The 14,733-nt window shown below is 56.3% G+C and overlaps 5 protein-coding genes across 5 annotated transcripts; all 5 read right to left on the minus strand.

Annotated features, from left to right (window-relative positions):
• Positions 1-1,171: 1,171 nt before the first annotated feature.
• On the minus strand, positions 1,172-3,700 carry LBRM_34_3710 (conserved hypothetical protein; the record flags this gene model as incomplete). Its single annotated transcript, XM_001568424.1, has 1 exon — positions 1,172-3,700. The coding sequence occupies one exon, from the start codon at positions 3,698-3,700 to the stop codon at positions 1,172-1,174; it is 2,529 nt and encodes an 842-aa protein (XP_001568474.1).
• A 1,047-nt stretch (positions 3,701-4,747) lies between these two features.
• Positions 4,748-5,914, minus strand: LBRM_34_3720 (conserved hypothetical protein; the record flags this gene model as incomplete). The annotated part of the gene is made up of 1 exon (XM_001568425.1): positions 4,748-5,914. One exon carries the CDS (start codon positions 5,912-5,914, stop codon positions 4,748-4,750), a length of 1,167 nt encoding a protein of 388 aa, XP_001568475.1.
• Positions 5,915-6,334: 420 nt separating this feature from the next.
• LBRM_34_3730 (conserved hypothetical protein) lies at positions 6,335-9,034 on the minus strand (the record flags this gene model as incomplete). Its single annotated transcript, XM_001568426.1, has 1 exon — positions 6,335-9,034. The coding sequence occupies one exon, from the start codon at positions 9,032-9,034 to the stop codon at positions 6,335-6,337; it is 2,700 nt and encodes an 899-aa protein (XP_001568476.1).
• A 1,037-nt stretch (positions 9,035-10,071) lies between these two features.
• Positions 10,072-10,509, minus strand: LBRM_34_3740 (putative 60S ribosomal protein L27A/L29; the record flags this gene model as incomplete). Its single annotated transcript, XM_001568427.1, has 1 exon — positions 10,072-10,509. One exon carries the CDS (start codon positions 10,507-10,509, stop codon positions 10,072-10,074), a length of 438 nt encoding a protein of 145 aa, XP_001568477.1.
• Positions 10,510-11,346: 837 nt separating this feature from the next.
• Positions 11,347-13,269, minus strand: LBRM_34_3750 (conserved hypothetical protein; the record flags this gene model as incomplete). The annotated part of the gene is made up of 1 exon (XM_001568428.1): positions 11,347-13,269. One exon carries the CDS (start codon positions 13,267-13,269, stop codon positions 11,347-11,349), a length of 1,923 nt encoding a protein of 640 aa, XP_001568478.1.
• Between the last annotated feature and the right edge of the window lie 1,464 nt (positions 13,270-14,733).

Consider the following 14,733-nt stretch of genomic DNA (forward strand, 5'->3'; position numbering starts at 1 on the left):
GGGGCCTGAAGAGAAACCACGGCGTGCGCTTTGTGCTAGTCGATGCTCTTACTCGTGTCTCGGGGATCAATACTCAAAACGCACAAGGGCAGAACCCGCTTGGAGATGCGAGCAGCAGACAAAGAGGACGACAAGGGCAGCCGTCACGCTTATTAGCTTGTATTTCGCTTTTCTATCGAGTTTAAATTCGCGTTTGACGGAAGAAAGAAAGAATGACAGAGAAAGCGATCGTTAAAAGGCTTCGCAAAGGGTAAACAGTGATGCGGTGGTGGTAAATCTGGGATGGAGGAGTGGCGGGGGTGAGAGGGAGAGCAATAGACAAGCAAAGGGGGAGAGGGAGACGAGTGAAAAGACAAGGCGATGCCCGAGAATGGAGAGAAAAGGAGGATCGTCTCTACTGCAGCGAGGGCGTCGTCGCTGAGTTGTGCGCGGGCGAGCGTGTCTATCATAGGTGAGAGGGCTAGCTTTCGTTTCGCTCCTTCAACGAAAACCCAAGTAGGCACTCGGGTGTGCACGTGCAGACGAATGGTACACTGGGCTCAGCGCTGAACGGAGAGAAACGTGCTTTAGTCGAGTACGTTAGTAGTCGTTCGCTTAGCCCTAAGAAGGGCTGAGACAGAGGCTTTACCACTGTTTGGGTGCCTGGGGGCTCAATAGGCAAGCGATCGTCGTGGCTGGTTGTAATCATCGACAAGCTGCGTGTTTGGCGCTGCACGGCACGGAAGGAGTCGAGATTGAGTGGTGGAGGATGGGAGGAGTGCCACAGAAATGACAGAAATGTAAGGGGGGGTGATGAAAAAGCACACGTAGGAGAGACACATGCTGACCTTTGGGGAGGGGGGAACAGGGCGGTGTGCAGTTGAGTCGGAGAACGCCAACGCGACGAAAGCTTCGGCATTTCGACTACTTCCACAATAGCTCCTAGCTGCACAGGGTGTGTGGAGGCGGGCAGGAAAGAAAAAGTGATGGATTGAAGAGGTCCTTTGCGCTAAGTAGACGGCTCCTCGGACTTCAGCTCACTGCTACTTGAATCCCCCTCCCTTCATTCTTTTCTCTGTGTTGCTTCTTTGTGATGATCGATTCTCCTTCAGCAGCAGAAAAATGATACAGCTGCAGCACGTACAATGCCGTGAGACGCACCGCGGGGTCACAACTTCCCCCCCTCCCGTCCTCACACAAGAAGCGGCATGGCAGGGAAGGAACGATCCTTGCTGAGGTTCTTTGCCCAGGGCAGTGCTGGACCAAAGGTGCGCCGACGCCATACATCGAAGCAACGCCGGCTCAGTCGCTCCCGCCGCAGCTGCATCAGAACGTCCCACGCGAGGTGAGCTCGACGCCGCTCCGCAGCACGAAAGCGCCACCGCCGAAAGCAGCCGAGTACAAGCGCTGTTTCACTGATCGTATCCGCCACATAGAGGTGTATGCGCATCTGTACGCGTGTCTGCGCATGGTGGTGCCACTGTTGCAGCAAACTGCGCTTTCGCGTGCACTGCAGAGCCCTGGCTGCTCGCCGCAGCACCGCCCGATCCCGCCAACGCTCGAAGCAGCCTTGCAGCAGCTGCACTCGATGCCTCAGACGCGCTGTGAGACGGCTTCGCCAGCGTCGGAGTGCGCGGCAAGAGAGCTGATATATATGCGATTTCGACGCCACTGCAGCCGTCTGGCAATGCTGCGTGGCCACCACCCAGCGAGACAGAATTTGCTGCTTTCGCTGCCGGCGCGCACGAAGAACAGCGAGGGCCTGCAGCCATCGGCACACGGCGTACGCGTACACGCACTGGAGATGAAAACGATCCGCTCGACGGGCTTGCCCGCGAATGTGCCAGCGATTAAAGCACTTGCGGAGCTGAGCCGCGCGTGCAATGAAACCCGCTGCGCTGGTCTTGTACTTGAAAACTCCTCTCTGCTTAACAGCAACAATGTACACACGAAGCGGGGTTCGCGATTGCCCCTCCATGACGCTGCTGGCTGCATCCACGCTCTGTGCAACGGGTGCAGAGCGCTGCCGCTGATGCTCGGGGCAGCTGCGGTGGTGCTGTAGGGCCACACGTCGCGCACACCTGCATACCCGTCGTATGACATTGGCGCGCATCTGCTGGTTATAGTGCCACACAGCCAGATGCGCCACCAGCCGCCATTCCGTCCGTTGCCTCCACGCCAAAAAGAGGCGCCGCAAGAGCAATCGAGGTCCAACCGCGGTCACGACCACAGAGCTCTTGCCGGATACATGTGGTCTTCCCTGCAGAAGCGCTAGCACCTCTGAATTCCCACCATGTCCCTCAAGCAGTGCTTGGACGTGGTCCCGCCGCTGCCGAGATGCGGCGAACTGACTAGCAGCCTCATAAAGCGCGCTGCGTTCACGACGCCAGGTGAAGGCTCGGAGCCAGTGCTGGAAACAGCGCTGACGTTGTGCTTGCTGACACGCGTCAAAGGCTCGACGTCGTTGCTGCAATAGCCACCTCCACGAGGACAGGACGATGTGTAGCGCCTTTCGGCTCCGCACATAACGCTGCCAATGCAGGATTATGCTCATCAGAAGAGAGATGCGCCAGCGTCGCTGCATTGCCGCCGCGCTGCTCCATCGCCGCAGCAAGCGTCGTTGGACGTAGTAGCGATAACGCACGTCGGCATCCACGCGGAGAACCCGCCGTTTGCACACCTCGAGGTGTAGTTGACGAAGAAATACAGTTGCGATGGCGCGGTCCTTCGCGACGCGGAGAATGATCAGCGATACAGACGATCGCACAAGCTCTGCCTCGCTGTCAACAGGGTCTGTCATCGGTACGCCCACGCGACTACCTCTGGAGGTCAAGGTGGCTCTGCCGCTCCGAGATGCAACCGCTGCGAAGCTTGCCAAGCTGGAAACCCGTTGCAGCGCTTTACGTCGAGTCGAGATCGGCGAGGATGAGGGAATCCTTGCGACGACTGTAGCTTCAGTTGTTCTGGGGGGCAGGCGGTGCTGCATCCACACTCGCTGCTTTTCAAAGAGACCAGCATGGTGTGCTGCGAACAAAGCGCCAGAGAGGTTTCGCGCAAAATGGTCGGGCGTGCCCTGCAACGCTGGTGTTGTGGGGTAGCGATCGGGTGGAAGAAATGGTCTGTCATGCACAAGCGCTGTCAACCCGGAATAGCCCATGGGACTGTGATGCACTTCTGTAGAGACTGAGGCACCTCGCTGTGTGCCTGGAGATACCTTGTGCGCTGATGCAGTGGTGGACCTCCTGCGGAGCTTTGCGTCGCGAGTGCTGGGTTTCTGAGTCAGCACATGCCACACAGCCTTCCGGGTCAGCGCATCCAGCCGGTGCACATCACGCACGGCTTCCTCCACGGACTCCTCTAACAACCGCAGAGAGACATGCTTGTCACCGACGAAAAAGTTGCGTGCCGAATTAGAGGTGAAACTTGGTGGAAAGGTAGTCCCTTCGCAGTGTATGACGCGTTCGATGGACGCACTGCTGTAACTGCTGTTGTTATGAGAAGACTCACTCCGCTCCACATCTTGCGTGAGAACAGTACGTTCTACAGAGTCAGCGACGAGACCGTGGGGCTGTGCATCGTCCCCAGCCCTCGGAGAGGTAAAAGGAGCTGAAAACGGCCATGGAGACGGTCTGAACTGTCGTTGCTCCTCTGACAGAGCCTTTGCAGGTTCCGCATCATCGTCCTCGTAGAAGTTGTGGATGCGCACATGCAGGCGTCTCATTGTGGCGGAACGCCAATGACACCCAGTATATGTACGTGGGTGGGCAGTACTGCTTCCAGCCGCTGCTGCTCACCCCTCACTACCCATCCAAGCGCTCGTGTGTCACTCGTGCTATGTGTCTGTGAATCTCGTTTCGCGGCGGCCTTGCTCTTTTCGCTCTCGTATTGAGTCATCTATTGACATCGAGATAGCCAGAATCTATAAAGCACGGAGTAAGTGCGTCGAGTTGATAGCTGAGGAGCAGGTGGGGGAGACAAGAGCGACCCAACAAACGCAGCGTCATTGACGTACCGAAAGAAATAGTCCCTGTGTGACGCTACCGGTTCGGAGAACTCGAAATGCGCCTTCGCTTGCTGCCCACGACACAGTACGTCGACACGGTCCTCCTCCCATGGTGGGGGTATGGGATGCGTGATGTGTGCACGCGTTTGTGTTTGTGTTCGAGTTGAAGAGAACCAAAAGTAGAAGAACTGCGGGGAGAGCAGAAGAGGGGGAGAAGCAGGACGACGACTGCGCGCGCTACAGCACGAGGAGGCGAAGCAAAGAAATGCACGTCACCCACCCGAATTTGACGATAACCGAAAGCGGCATACCACCACAATACCGAGAAGAAACGAAACAGCGAGTGTACCCGCTGAATGATGCAACGAAAGAAAGATGCGTATGTACGCACAGTACAGGACTATTGCTGCTAGAATCGTCCCTCCCTTCGAAAGGATTTCCTCTTTCGTAGTCGCTCCATGGCTTCACGAAGAGAGAGGCGAAAAAAAAAAAACACCACAGCCACTCACCCGGAACCATGTAGAGGGGAAAGGGCATGGGACTGATCACATGCCGCTCGCTAGAAAAGAAGCAGTGTAACAAGCCACGGAGAAGAAATGATGACAAGATTATATGGAAATACATAACTCGCCTGGACAGTCATTTGACGGCACACAAGCGCAACGCACTTCACAACTACTCATCACTACTACCACGGATGCATAACGTAGAGTGCCTCTCACTCGTTGAGCCCTCGCCCTCTCCATTTACTCGCCCTCGAGCGTTTCATTCGACGTAAAGCGGCGGAAAGACAACAGGGGATGCAAAATGGACCTCTTGCGGCATTGTGCGCCACCCGCGAATCCACGATGGTGCCATAAGATGCGGGCGCGCGTTCTCTGCTACCACGTTGATGCGGTAAACGACCTCGCTCTGGGGCGTCATGTTGCTCCCGAACGCCATCATCAAGTGGGGATCGACCACCATGACGGTTCCCGGGCCAATTATGGGGGTCGTCGCGGTACCGCCTGACGTGGCCGCTCCTGCGAGGAGCGATTGGCCTACCACCGATGAATCAAATCGAAAGCGGCGCAGTTGATCGCGTATGTCAGCCTCCATGGGGGCAAAGGGGCGCCACAATCGCTCGGGACGCACTGAGTGAAGGTACTGGCGGCGTACCACGCGTTGGGAGTGGCGCATTACAAAGGGCGGGAGACACAGAGGAGTGGGGGTGTAAGTGAAGAGCACCATCGAGACCGCTGTCGCCTCACCGCCACCCTTACTGACGCGTGCGTTCGTGCGGGTGCCAATCGTAGGAGCAAGGCAGTGGTAGCCAACAGGGTTGCCGTACGCCTCGCGCAACAGGGGTACATCACCAAATATGACGGGACGTGCCACACCACCCACAAGCTCTGCCAGCTGCGAGAGCGGCTTCACAAACTCCTCCGTGTCACGAATTACCGCCTCTAGCTGTGGGCTTGTCATCCATGCATTAGCGCGGTACTGGTCGATCGCCATGAGCATCTGCGGGTCTGTCTTGACTGTGCTCGTACAGCCTCTGCCTGACATCTTCTGCGCCTCCGCGGAGACCATTTCGCTCAGCTTCCACATCTCCTCCCTGCTGAGCTCCGAGACATCGCGGCCATTAAGAAAGGCCTTCGCCGCACGCCGCAGCCGCCGCTTATGCCGCCTCATGTCACGGTAGTAGCGTAGGATATACTGCCGCTTCTGCAGGTGCGGCATCAGACCGTCGTAAAAGGGGTCTGTGTACTTGGGCTTAGACTTCAAGAGGGAGTGGATGTTGGGCAGGTGCGCGAAGGAGCGGCGGCGCGCCGTGGTGGACGTCAAGGCCCCAGATCGGATGCGCTCCACCACGGAGTTGGAAAGCACATTTGGAACAATGGCGTAGCCGTGCTCCAAGAAGTGCTGCCGCGCAGCTAACGGCAACACCATGTGAAGGTGAAGTACTCCGCCGGGGAGGGGGGGGGAGTGGAAAGGGGGAGGAACGGGGAACACCCACCGCACCAGCGTGTTGGGTCTACCCTCGAGAGCAAGACAAGGCAGAGAAAGAGAAGTCGTTAAAGGATGAGAAACAGGTAGAACAGACGCAGTGCTGAAAGGAGGAAGGCGGCTATTGCTCTGAGAGGTGGAGAAAGACGTGGTGTCCGCCCACTGAGTAACCATGACCACCACGTGCATGCTTGTGCAGGTACACTTGAACTCATTTGCACCCTTTTTTTGCGAGTAAAAACAGCGCTCAGACCTCTTTTCTCCAACTCTGGAAAAGGCTCAGCGGTGGCGATGTCTCATGGGAGAAAGGAGGGAAAAACGAGCTGCCACGCAGGCACGTGTGCATGTGGAATTGAGTGCAGCTTACTTGGGTGGAAGGGCGTACTGTCTCGCATCGTTGAGTACAATCAATCCCCGACCCACGAACGACCGCAGCAGCTCCACCACATTGTCGATTGACCCTTCAAACTTGCCCAACAACTTGAGACTACTGTGGATCGCTGTGATCGACTGAGCTCCACGCGTCTTGAGCAGCGACGTCACCATCCGCTCCATCAGCTTCACGCGCTCGGGGGACAGCCCTGTCGACTTCCCGGCTTCCTCGTCAGTTCCTCTGTCCTCTATGAAGACAAAGTCGGCAGAAGTGGCCACGCTGAGCTGCATGGAGACCAGGTCCGTCGCTGGCAGAAACACCAGCACCGCTGGGGAAAGTCGCTGCGCATGCGCGCGGAGCTCCTCCAGCTGTACCTCCATTACGCTCGCCACATCCTTTAGAGACACAGGGGTGCAGACTCCACCACGGTCTGTCATATCTTTCACGTGCAAGACGATCGAAGCATCAAACAGAGAGAGCACCTGCGGTACCGCCGTAAGTGCGTTCCCCTTGGAAGGGTCCTTCTGCGTTAGTTCCAACTCCACTCGGCCGAGTGAGATTAACCAGGTTAGTCGCTGGTTGTCCTTGAGCCGCTTGTACGCTTCTGCAAGGGCATCCATCTGTGCCTGCAGCGACGGATGGGGAGAATACTTGAGTGGCGCAGCAGCAGGACCTGAATCACCGCCGTTTGTGGAGCTGCAACGAGCAAGTGGTGGCCAGGTTGTCATCGAAAGAACCGAGACGCTTGCAGCGGAAGGTGCAGTAGTGGCGAAGGCGGTAGTACCTCTCAATCGTCGCGAGCAACCCGCGCGGCTACCAGCCAGCTGCTCGCGCAGCTGCTGTGAGATACGCCGAGACATCTGCATGTCCCGCACCATCACTGCGCACCGATCAAGCGCTGTCTCGCCAAACACGTGCCGCAGCCGCTCGAGGACCTCCTCCTCTGGTGTTGTGTCAAACTCGTGCATGGGCTTCTGCAGGAGCTGCTCCGCCAGCATCTGCCGGTACTCGTCAACTAATGCACGACGGGGAATAGACGTGAGCAGCACGCGTAACACGTCCGGCCTGTCTCGAGAAGCGCGATGCAGCTCCCTTTCCTTGCTGCTTGCACTGTAGTCACACAAGTCCAAGCCGCCAGCAAGACGCTCAGGGAGAGCCTGGGTTGGCGGTGGTGGGAGCGCATTCATAGCGCCACCGGGCTGCATCACTGCCTGCACCACCGCTGGCACGCAGTCCTTGCGCCGTCGTAGGTGCTCCAGGGTGTCAGAAGTGACAGAGAAGACGACACTACTCTGCTCATTTCGCGGAAATAATATACAGAAAGCGTGAATCGTGTTGATTAGAATGGCCAGAATGTCCTCGGTGCGTGTGCCGGCGCGGTGGAGGCGTGAAGAGAGCAAATGGCGCACAGTCTGCACCAGCTCGGTCTTCAAGCCGCTCTCCGGAGTTGACTGCAGGCAGTAGTGCATGTCCTCGAGAGCCGGAACGGAGTCGGGGTAGTCAGAGAGAATTTCCCAAAAGTCGTCAAGGCGCCTGCGAGCGTAGGTGTGAAGCAGCAGTAGTCGCAAGTCAGCGCGCCATGCCTCCCGCTCCGCTCGCACCGCCTCACTCGTCTGGGAGGAAACGCACATGCTGCCCGCCTCCTCACATCCCGTCACCGTATGGCGGTCTCTCGACATCCCCCCCACGTCCCCGCCGTGGTGAATCATAGAGGTCCCGCTGAAGCCGCCGCTGCTGTGACAGCAAGCATCTGATCCGCCGTCGCTGTCAGACAATACCATCCGCACAAAAGGCACGACGGAGTGCTCCAGCCATGACAGCTGTTTGTGCAAAATGCGAGTGGAGAAGTCGTCGGAGAGGTCACGAAGTCGGTCGCGAATACTGTCCTCCAAGACGGATCTCCATAACTGCTTCACCTCTGCCGACTGGTTCAGGCCTAGCCGGTGCAGACACGCCATCAACGAATCTGGCGCCGGCAAAGTGGAGCCAGGTGCCGGGCTGCCCTCTCTAGCGTCACCTGCCACCTTCAAAGCCCCATCACGCTCTAAGTCATCCACGTTATCATCTCCATCATTACCTGTTGCCCTCCGCTGCGTAGCCAGGACGAGCTGACCGTGCCGCCGGAGGAAGGAAAATAGTGCCCGCCTCCCTGGCGGTTCTTCGCCGGTCACCAAGTCTGTCTGAAGCAGCGCGCATCGAAGACGGACGGCAAGGAGAGCAGCAACCCCGGGTGCACGCAGTGTAGAGCACCAGCGCAGCAGATGTGAATACACTTGACGGTACACCTCGTCCAGTCGCTCAAGTGCCGGAAGCGCCACCTCAGCGGAGAGTGGGCCACTGCTGCACAAGACAGCTGAGTGATACGCACCGATCTCGACTGACAAGGCGGCACTCACGCGATCGAGTAGGGCGTCAGCGACCATAACGTTGAGCGGCGCACTGGTGGCGAGTGCTGCGAGAGCTGCCGACCACGTCCTCGGTGACGGCAGCGGACATGGTGCTCCACGACAGGACTCCACAAAAAGAGCAAGACCGTGCGTATCGAGCGCGTCTAGCATCTCTGCAAGGATGAACATGGCGTCTTCCTCATTAATGCTGTGCAGTGATTGCTCCGTCCTTGACGGGGCTGAAGACCCCAAGACTGCCGATGCAGCCTGCGCTAGTGACACAGGCACGCTGGCACAGTTCATTGCGGTGCCTCCGATATGGCCAAGAGACTGCTGTACCAGAGTGAGAGCACTCACTGCACCGGATGGTCACAGAAAATCGCCTCAGCAACGAAGAGTGTCGACAACCACAAGGCTGTGTACGCACAGAGACCTGTAAGTGTGTGTGTGTGTGTGTGGGTGGGTGGGTGGGTGTGTGTGTGGGGGGTGTATATCGATGTGAGTGATGAATGTTTGCGGTGTTTGCGGCTTCCCCTCCCCTCCTCCTCTCTCTCCTCATCAGCAAATGCCTTTTAAATCACAGGAAAGTCAGCAGAAGGAAAAACAGAGAGAGAGGAAGCAAAGAAGACGGAAGACACGGCTGCTCTTGCCTCTCCACGAGAGGCATAAATGCACCACAATGCGGGTCTCGCTCAGTGAGTGAGGCGCGTACTTCACACGCCACACCACACAGATGCACCAGCAGCGACAGCACTGAGTATGTGAACACGCCGAAACGACGAGAAGCGAATAAACCTCTAACACAGTGGATCCAACCAACTAACCAACCAACACCCCCAAAAAAAAAAAAGGAAATAAAATACAGAAAACTAGCGAAAGAACAGCAGCGCAGGTACACAAAAGGAGTACCAAACCCACCAGGAGACAGTCAGTAAGACCAGCGTAAGCGAGAGATGAAAGTGGACTGGGGCACAACACAGAAAGAAACGACTGCAATTATAGAGCACACAATCCGCATCTCTTCATCTGCTCTTTCAGCGTCACTTGTAGCTCATCCAAGAGGCACCAATGAGTCCGAGAAGGGCGCTTTGGGCGGCCTTCTCGGATTGATTCACCGCGCCTCATAAATTGACGACTACTCTCGACATGACGCGCAGAGGCCTCCATTTTCGATATATCCCAGCGTTACGTCACAACACTCGCAAGCGTCGCTTTTTTGTTTGAGTTCTTTTGGAAAATTAAAAAGCACGAAGAAAACTAAATAGCAAAAACATGCCTGATTGCCTCCTCAGCAACTATGTGAGTGAAGAGAGCACAAGATAGGCGTAATATGCCACTGCTTACGCCTGGAGCACCACAGCGCCACCAGCCTTGCGGATCTTCTTGTCGGCCAGCTTGCTCACGTAGCGCGCCTTCACAATGCACGGCACCTGGATGTGGCCGTTGCCCAGCAGCTTCGCGTACCCACTGGACTGCAGGTCCACCACAGGCAGAACCCCGCCCTTCTTCGCCTTCGCCGCCTCCTCCGCAGCAATCAGGCGCGTCAGGTTGTTCAGGTTGATCGTCGGCTTCCACGTCACGTTCTTCTTGCGGTGGTAGTGGTCCATGCCCAGCTTACCAAAGTACCCGGGGTGGTACTTGTCGAAGTTGATGCGGTGGTGGTGCATACCGCCAGCGTTACCGCGACCGGACTCGTGCTTGCGGTGCTTGCCTACGCGACCGTAGCCGCAGAACGTCGAGCCGCGCTGGTGGCGGCACTTCTTGAAGCGGGTCGGCATCTCGTAATCAAACTGCGTGCGATGATCGAGACGTGGTGGGGTGCACCGTAGCGTAATGGATTGTGTGTATGTGAATGGATGTAAGTGTGCAGGGGGGGAGGAAGAGGGGGGCGAGGACGATGGGGAGGCGGCAGTGGAGGTAGGAATGCCCATGCGGTGGCGCAAAAGTGGGTTGAGTCGACGGAGAACACGAGAAATATCACACGAACTTTATTCGACAGGGGGGAGCACGCAGGTGTAGCTCAAATGCACGATCCTCCCAGCTCGATCGCGCAGCAGTTGATGTCATGGCAGGACGAGCATAGAAATACCAGGCACTCGCACACCATCACACACACAGGAAGGCGGTAGAGACTATTTACGCGCCGCGCTTCACAATAAGCTTCACGTTCTGAGAATATGCAGCGTACCTTCCCCAGCCAACACATACGTATGCGCGTGTACGCCTCATATATGAGCACGTCACAGTCGAGAAAACCTCTCCGATAGAAAGAAAACCGTCTTAAGAGTAAGCAAAGGAAAAAATGGGAAAGGGAGGGGGGAATAGAAAGGCGAACGCACGACGGAACAGCAAGAGGAGGGGATGGGGAAGAGGCCCATTAGCATAATGCACGGAGAAGACAGAGAAGGACTTGAGTACTCTTGACACTACAGTAGATGTACCAACAACCCCAATAGTGTAAAGAGATATTTTTTTTAAGCATGTATACAGCGAGGTCGGTGTGTCCGCCCACCCCCCCCCCCTTGACACTAACGAGTGCAACTACACGTATCTTATAAGCGGCACCAAGAACAGGGGAAAAAGGCTCGGCGGAAAGGCGCGGGTGGAAAGCACAATCATGAGAGATGTCGAAGAGAGGAGGGATACTTGTTATCAAGCCCACATGTGGCGCCCCTGTTCGCTTCATCCTGCCCCTCAACGTCGTTAGCGCTTTGAGCATGGCCTAACTCCTGCGTGAATCGCACCAGCTCACGCTGTTGTTGACGCACAATTCGTGAGAAGGGGCACCACACGCAGCACCCACTCACAAGAGAGAACAACAGCGAGACCACAATCAGTAGTGCGGCCACCACCCCTCTCCTGACGCCGTTGTAGTTGCACTGAAAGCTAGGGATTGAGCCAGACGTCTTGATGCCATTGCACGCGAGCGGGGTACGATAGTCATTCCTTCGAACGTACGGCACATAAGACATGATGTCGTAGATGTGAGTGAAATCAGCATCCTTGGTGTGGCCGTCGCAACTTATATCCACTTCATCAGGCAGCATCACCTTGCACGCCAACGAACGATCAGGTGCAGGGAAGGCGTAGCCTTGCGGGAAGAAGGGGTGGTGCACAAACAGCGGTGGGGCGCCGCCGCGGCCGCTGACCGTCATGCGCACCAGCCTAGCGTGCTTCGACACGCCACTATCCACACTCTCGTTTGTCCAGAACGACGTCGTGTCCACCAAATCAGAAGTCGCCCAGTACCACATGACACGAACGCCGTTCACCTCTGCCGCCCACACCCCACACGGGATGTTGCGCACCGTCTGGTTGCCGATAAACGTTGGCGGCACGCTTGGCGAGTAGAGCAGCAAGGCGCTGACGCTCCTGGCACTCTTGTCGTAGCCGATAAGGATGCGTTTGCAGGTGTTCTGGTCAGGAAAGAAATACTCGCGCAGAGCCTTGTCGGCCGTCTCCTCGCCATCTGGCACTGCAAACTTAGTGTAGTAGTACGACATCTGATCCCATGAGTTGGTGAACCACTCGTACTCGTACACGCGACCGGCGACACCACTCATGGGATACTGCAAGCTGGCGCGGGAGATACCTGCGTAGAGGCTGAAGGCCGCACGAAGATGGTAGAAGGACTTCTGCGACGGCGAGATAACAAGAAAGTTTGCACTGAAATCGGCAGGAAAGTCGGGCATATTGCTGTTCCTGGTAGACGCCGATGTTGACGACGATGAGGAGGAGGAGCGAGCATTGACCACAGAGGCTTCGATTGTCGACCGAGCAAAATTCATCGGCAAGTCGGTGACTGAGTGAGCAGGGGATGGGGATACACTTTCGCAGTGGGAAGGCGGCATCACCGCGTCAGAGACGTTAGAGCCAAAGAAAGAGAAGGTGAAGAGGCAGTTGTTGATCGTGCTGGCGGTGACTGCAGTCACCTCTATCGACACGGCAGTCCGACTCACCTGCATCAAATTCGCCGACCACCCTTGCGTACTCGTCAGGACAGCGGCGCTGTACGTGGCGGATGTCCCAAGACCACCGTACTTGACCGGAATGATGAGGGAAAAGTGATTCGAGTAGTTTTTGACCACAATACCACGGATGGTGCTCGTGGTGAATGTCGTTGGGAGCGGGGCCTGCAACATACCAACGAGGCTCTGAGCCAAGAGCACATCGTCTGAGGAACTGTACGACCCCTTCGTGTGCATGCAGCCGTCCATGTCAGAGACCGTATACTTATCCGTGGCGTTGATGTAGTAGGTATGGATGTAATCGCTATCCATGGTCCTCTCCATGGAGAATGGGAAGACAACGGGTTCTTCCGTCCTGTTCGCGCTCGCACTGACAGATAAGCGAAACGCGCTGATAACAGATTTGTTGTAGTTCATTGGCGCACTCGGTGCGGCGCTGCGGCACACCAGCTCCACGTCGAACAATCCCCGACCGTATAGCGGCAGTAGGTTCGCTGCGCTCACTGCGACAGACATGCTGAGCAGGGCAAGCAGCGTCGCCATCAGCGAAGCAAAAGAAGTGCGCATCATTTTTCACAAAACAGTGCCACCTGAGAGATCACGAAGAGCTCTAAAAAAAAAAAAAAGAGAGAAACGGGCGAAGACACAGAAGAAATGGAATACAGGGTCGTAACGCTGTACCTAGTTAAGGCCCAATGGCACCTTCCACACACGCAAAACGTAACCGTGGCTTTCGATGGAGCCCCCACCTCCTTGTGTGTTGATTAAACCGAAACTCAGTGCTAGCTAGAGTAGTGGCCGCTCGAGCCACAGAGTCGGTCCAGAGAGCGCTAAAAAGAAAAGAAGGCAATGCGGTAATGTCGCTCGTCGATAGGTAAGGGGGGGGGGGGGCTTAGCAAAACACGCAATCGACGATGCAATGGCACAGAAAGCACGCGTTGTGGATGTGGCGGAGCAGGAGAAAAGAAGGAAAAGATGGCAGAACACGACCACTCAACACACAAAACACTTGCAGAAATGGGGCGATGTTGAGGGAGAAGGGGGAAGGGGAGGTGACACTAGTGGGAAAAGCACAGAAGCGAGTAAAGAAAAGATGAAGACAACACACAATGATGACTGGGTAAATAATTTTTGAGAGAAGAGAAAACAAGAAGAGCCAATATGGAAAGCTTGCAATATGATTAGGTCCACCTGTGGGAGAGTCTGGAGTTACAAGCAGTGCAGCCGCTGCGTCGCCAGCTACGGTGATCGTGTAAGGAAGTTCGACAAAAAACAACGCCGACCCAGAACAGAAGAAAAAAAGACAGGCGATAGAGGAAAGGGGAAGAAGAGGGAAGAAGAGGGAAGAAGTGCGCGCAGCACAGAACACACGATGGCAGAGTCACGCGCAACGTCAGAAGAGGGGGGACGGGCTGGCATCACCCGTCTCTCCCTCGACTTCGATATCAATGCCACTGCCGCTTTGGTAAAAGTGGCAGCACACGGAGAGCAAAAATGGGCAGCCCCCGGGAAGGCAATGCACCGCGACGTAGAGCCTCTTCAATGACACAGGCGAAGCTGGTTAACCCCGCGGAAAAAGAAGTGCGATGGTCGTGGGCGCCGCCTCAAAGCGAGTGCGCCACACACGCAAGACCAGCCCCAAACCAACCTCGCACAGCCCTGTCGACACCGCAACTATCAATGCAAAATGAGTCTGCCTCCCACAGTTGGTCCCATCATCACACATGCATGGGCCGCCCATCTTGTAGATGCATACGTACTTTTTTTTTTCGGCTTTCTGTTGAAAGAAACACCGCCTCTCATTGACCTCCTCACACGCCGGCTTTCACACGGGCCCATCTTTTTCCCATCCACCCCTCGTTCTGTCCCCCAACCCTCTCCACGCACACCCAACGTGACACAAGACCGTCACGGCGAGAAGACGTGCTCGCGCGACAGGGGTGGGATACGAGTCCCGCTTCTCCGACACCACCTTCACAGCAGATTTTACGGGGCGCGTGTGAATCCCTGTCAGGCATGTCTGCGGTGAAAAAA

Source organism: Leishmania braziliensis, chromosome 35 (assembly GCF_000002845.2).
Source record: "Leishmania braziliensis MHOM/BR/75/M2904 complete genome, chromosome 35".
Lineage (NCBI taxonomy): Eukaryota > Euglenozoa > Kinetoplastea > Trypanosomatida > Trypanosomatidae > Leishmania > Leishmania braziliensis.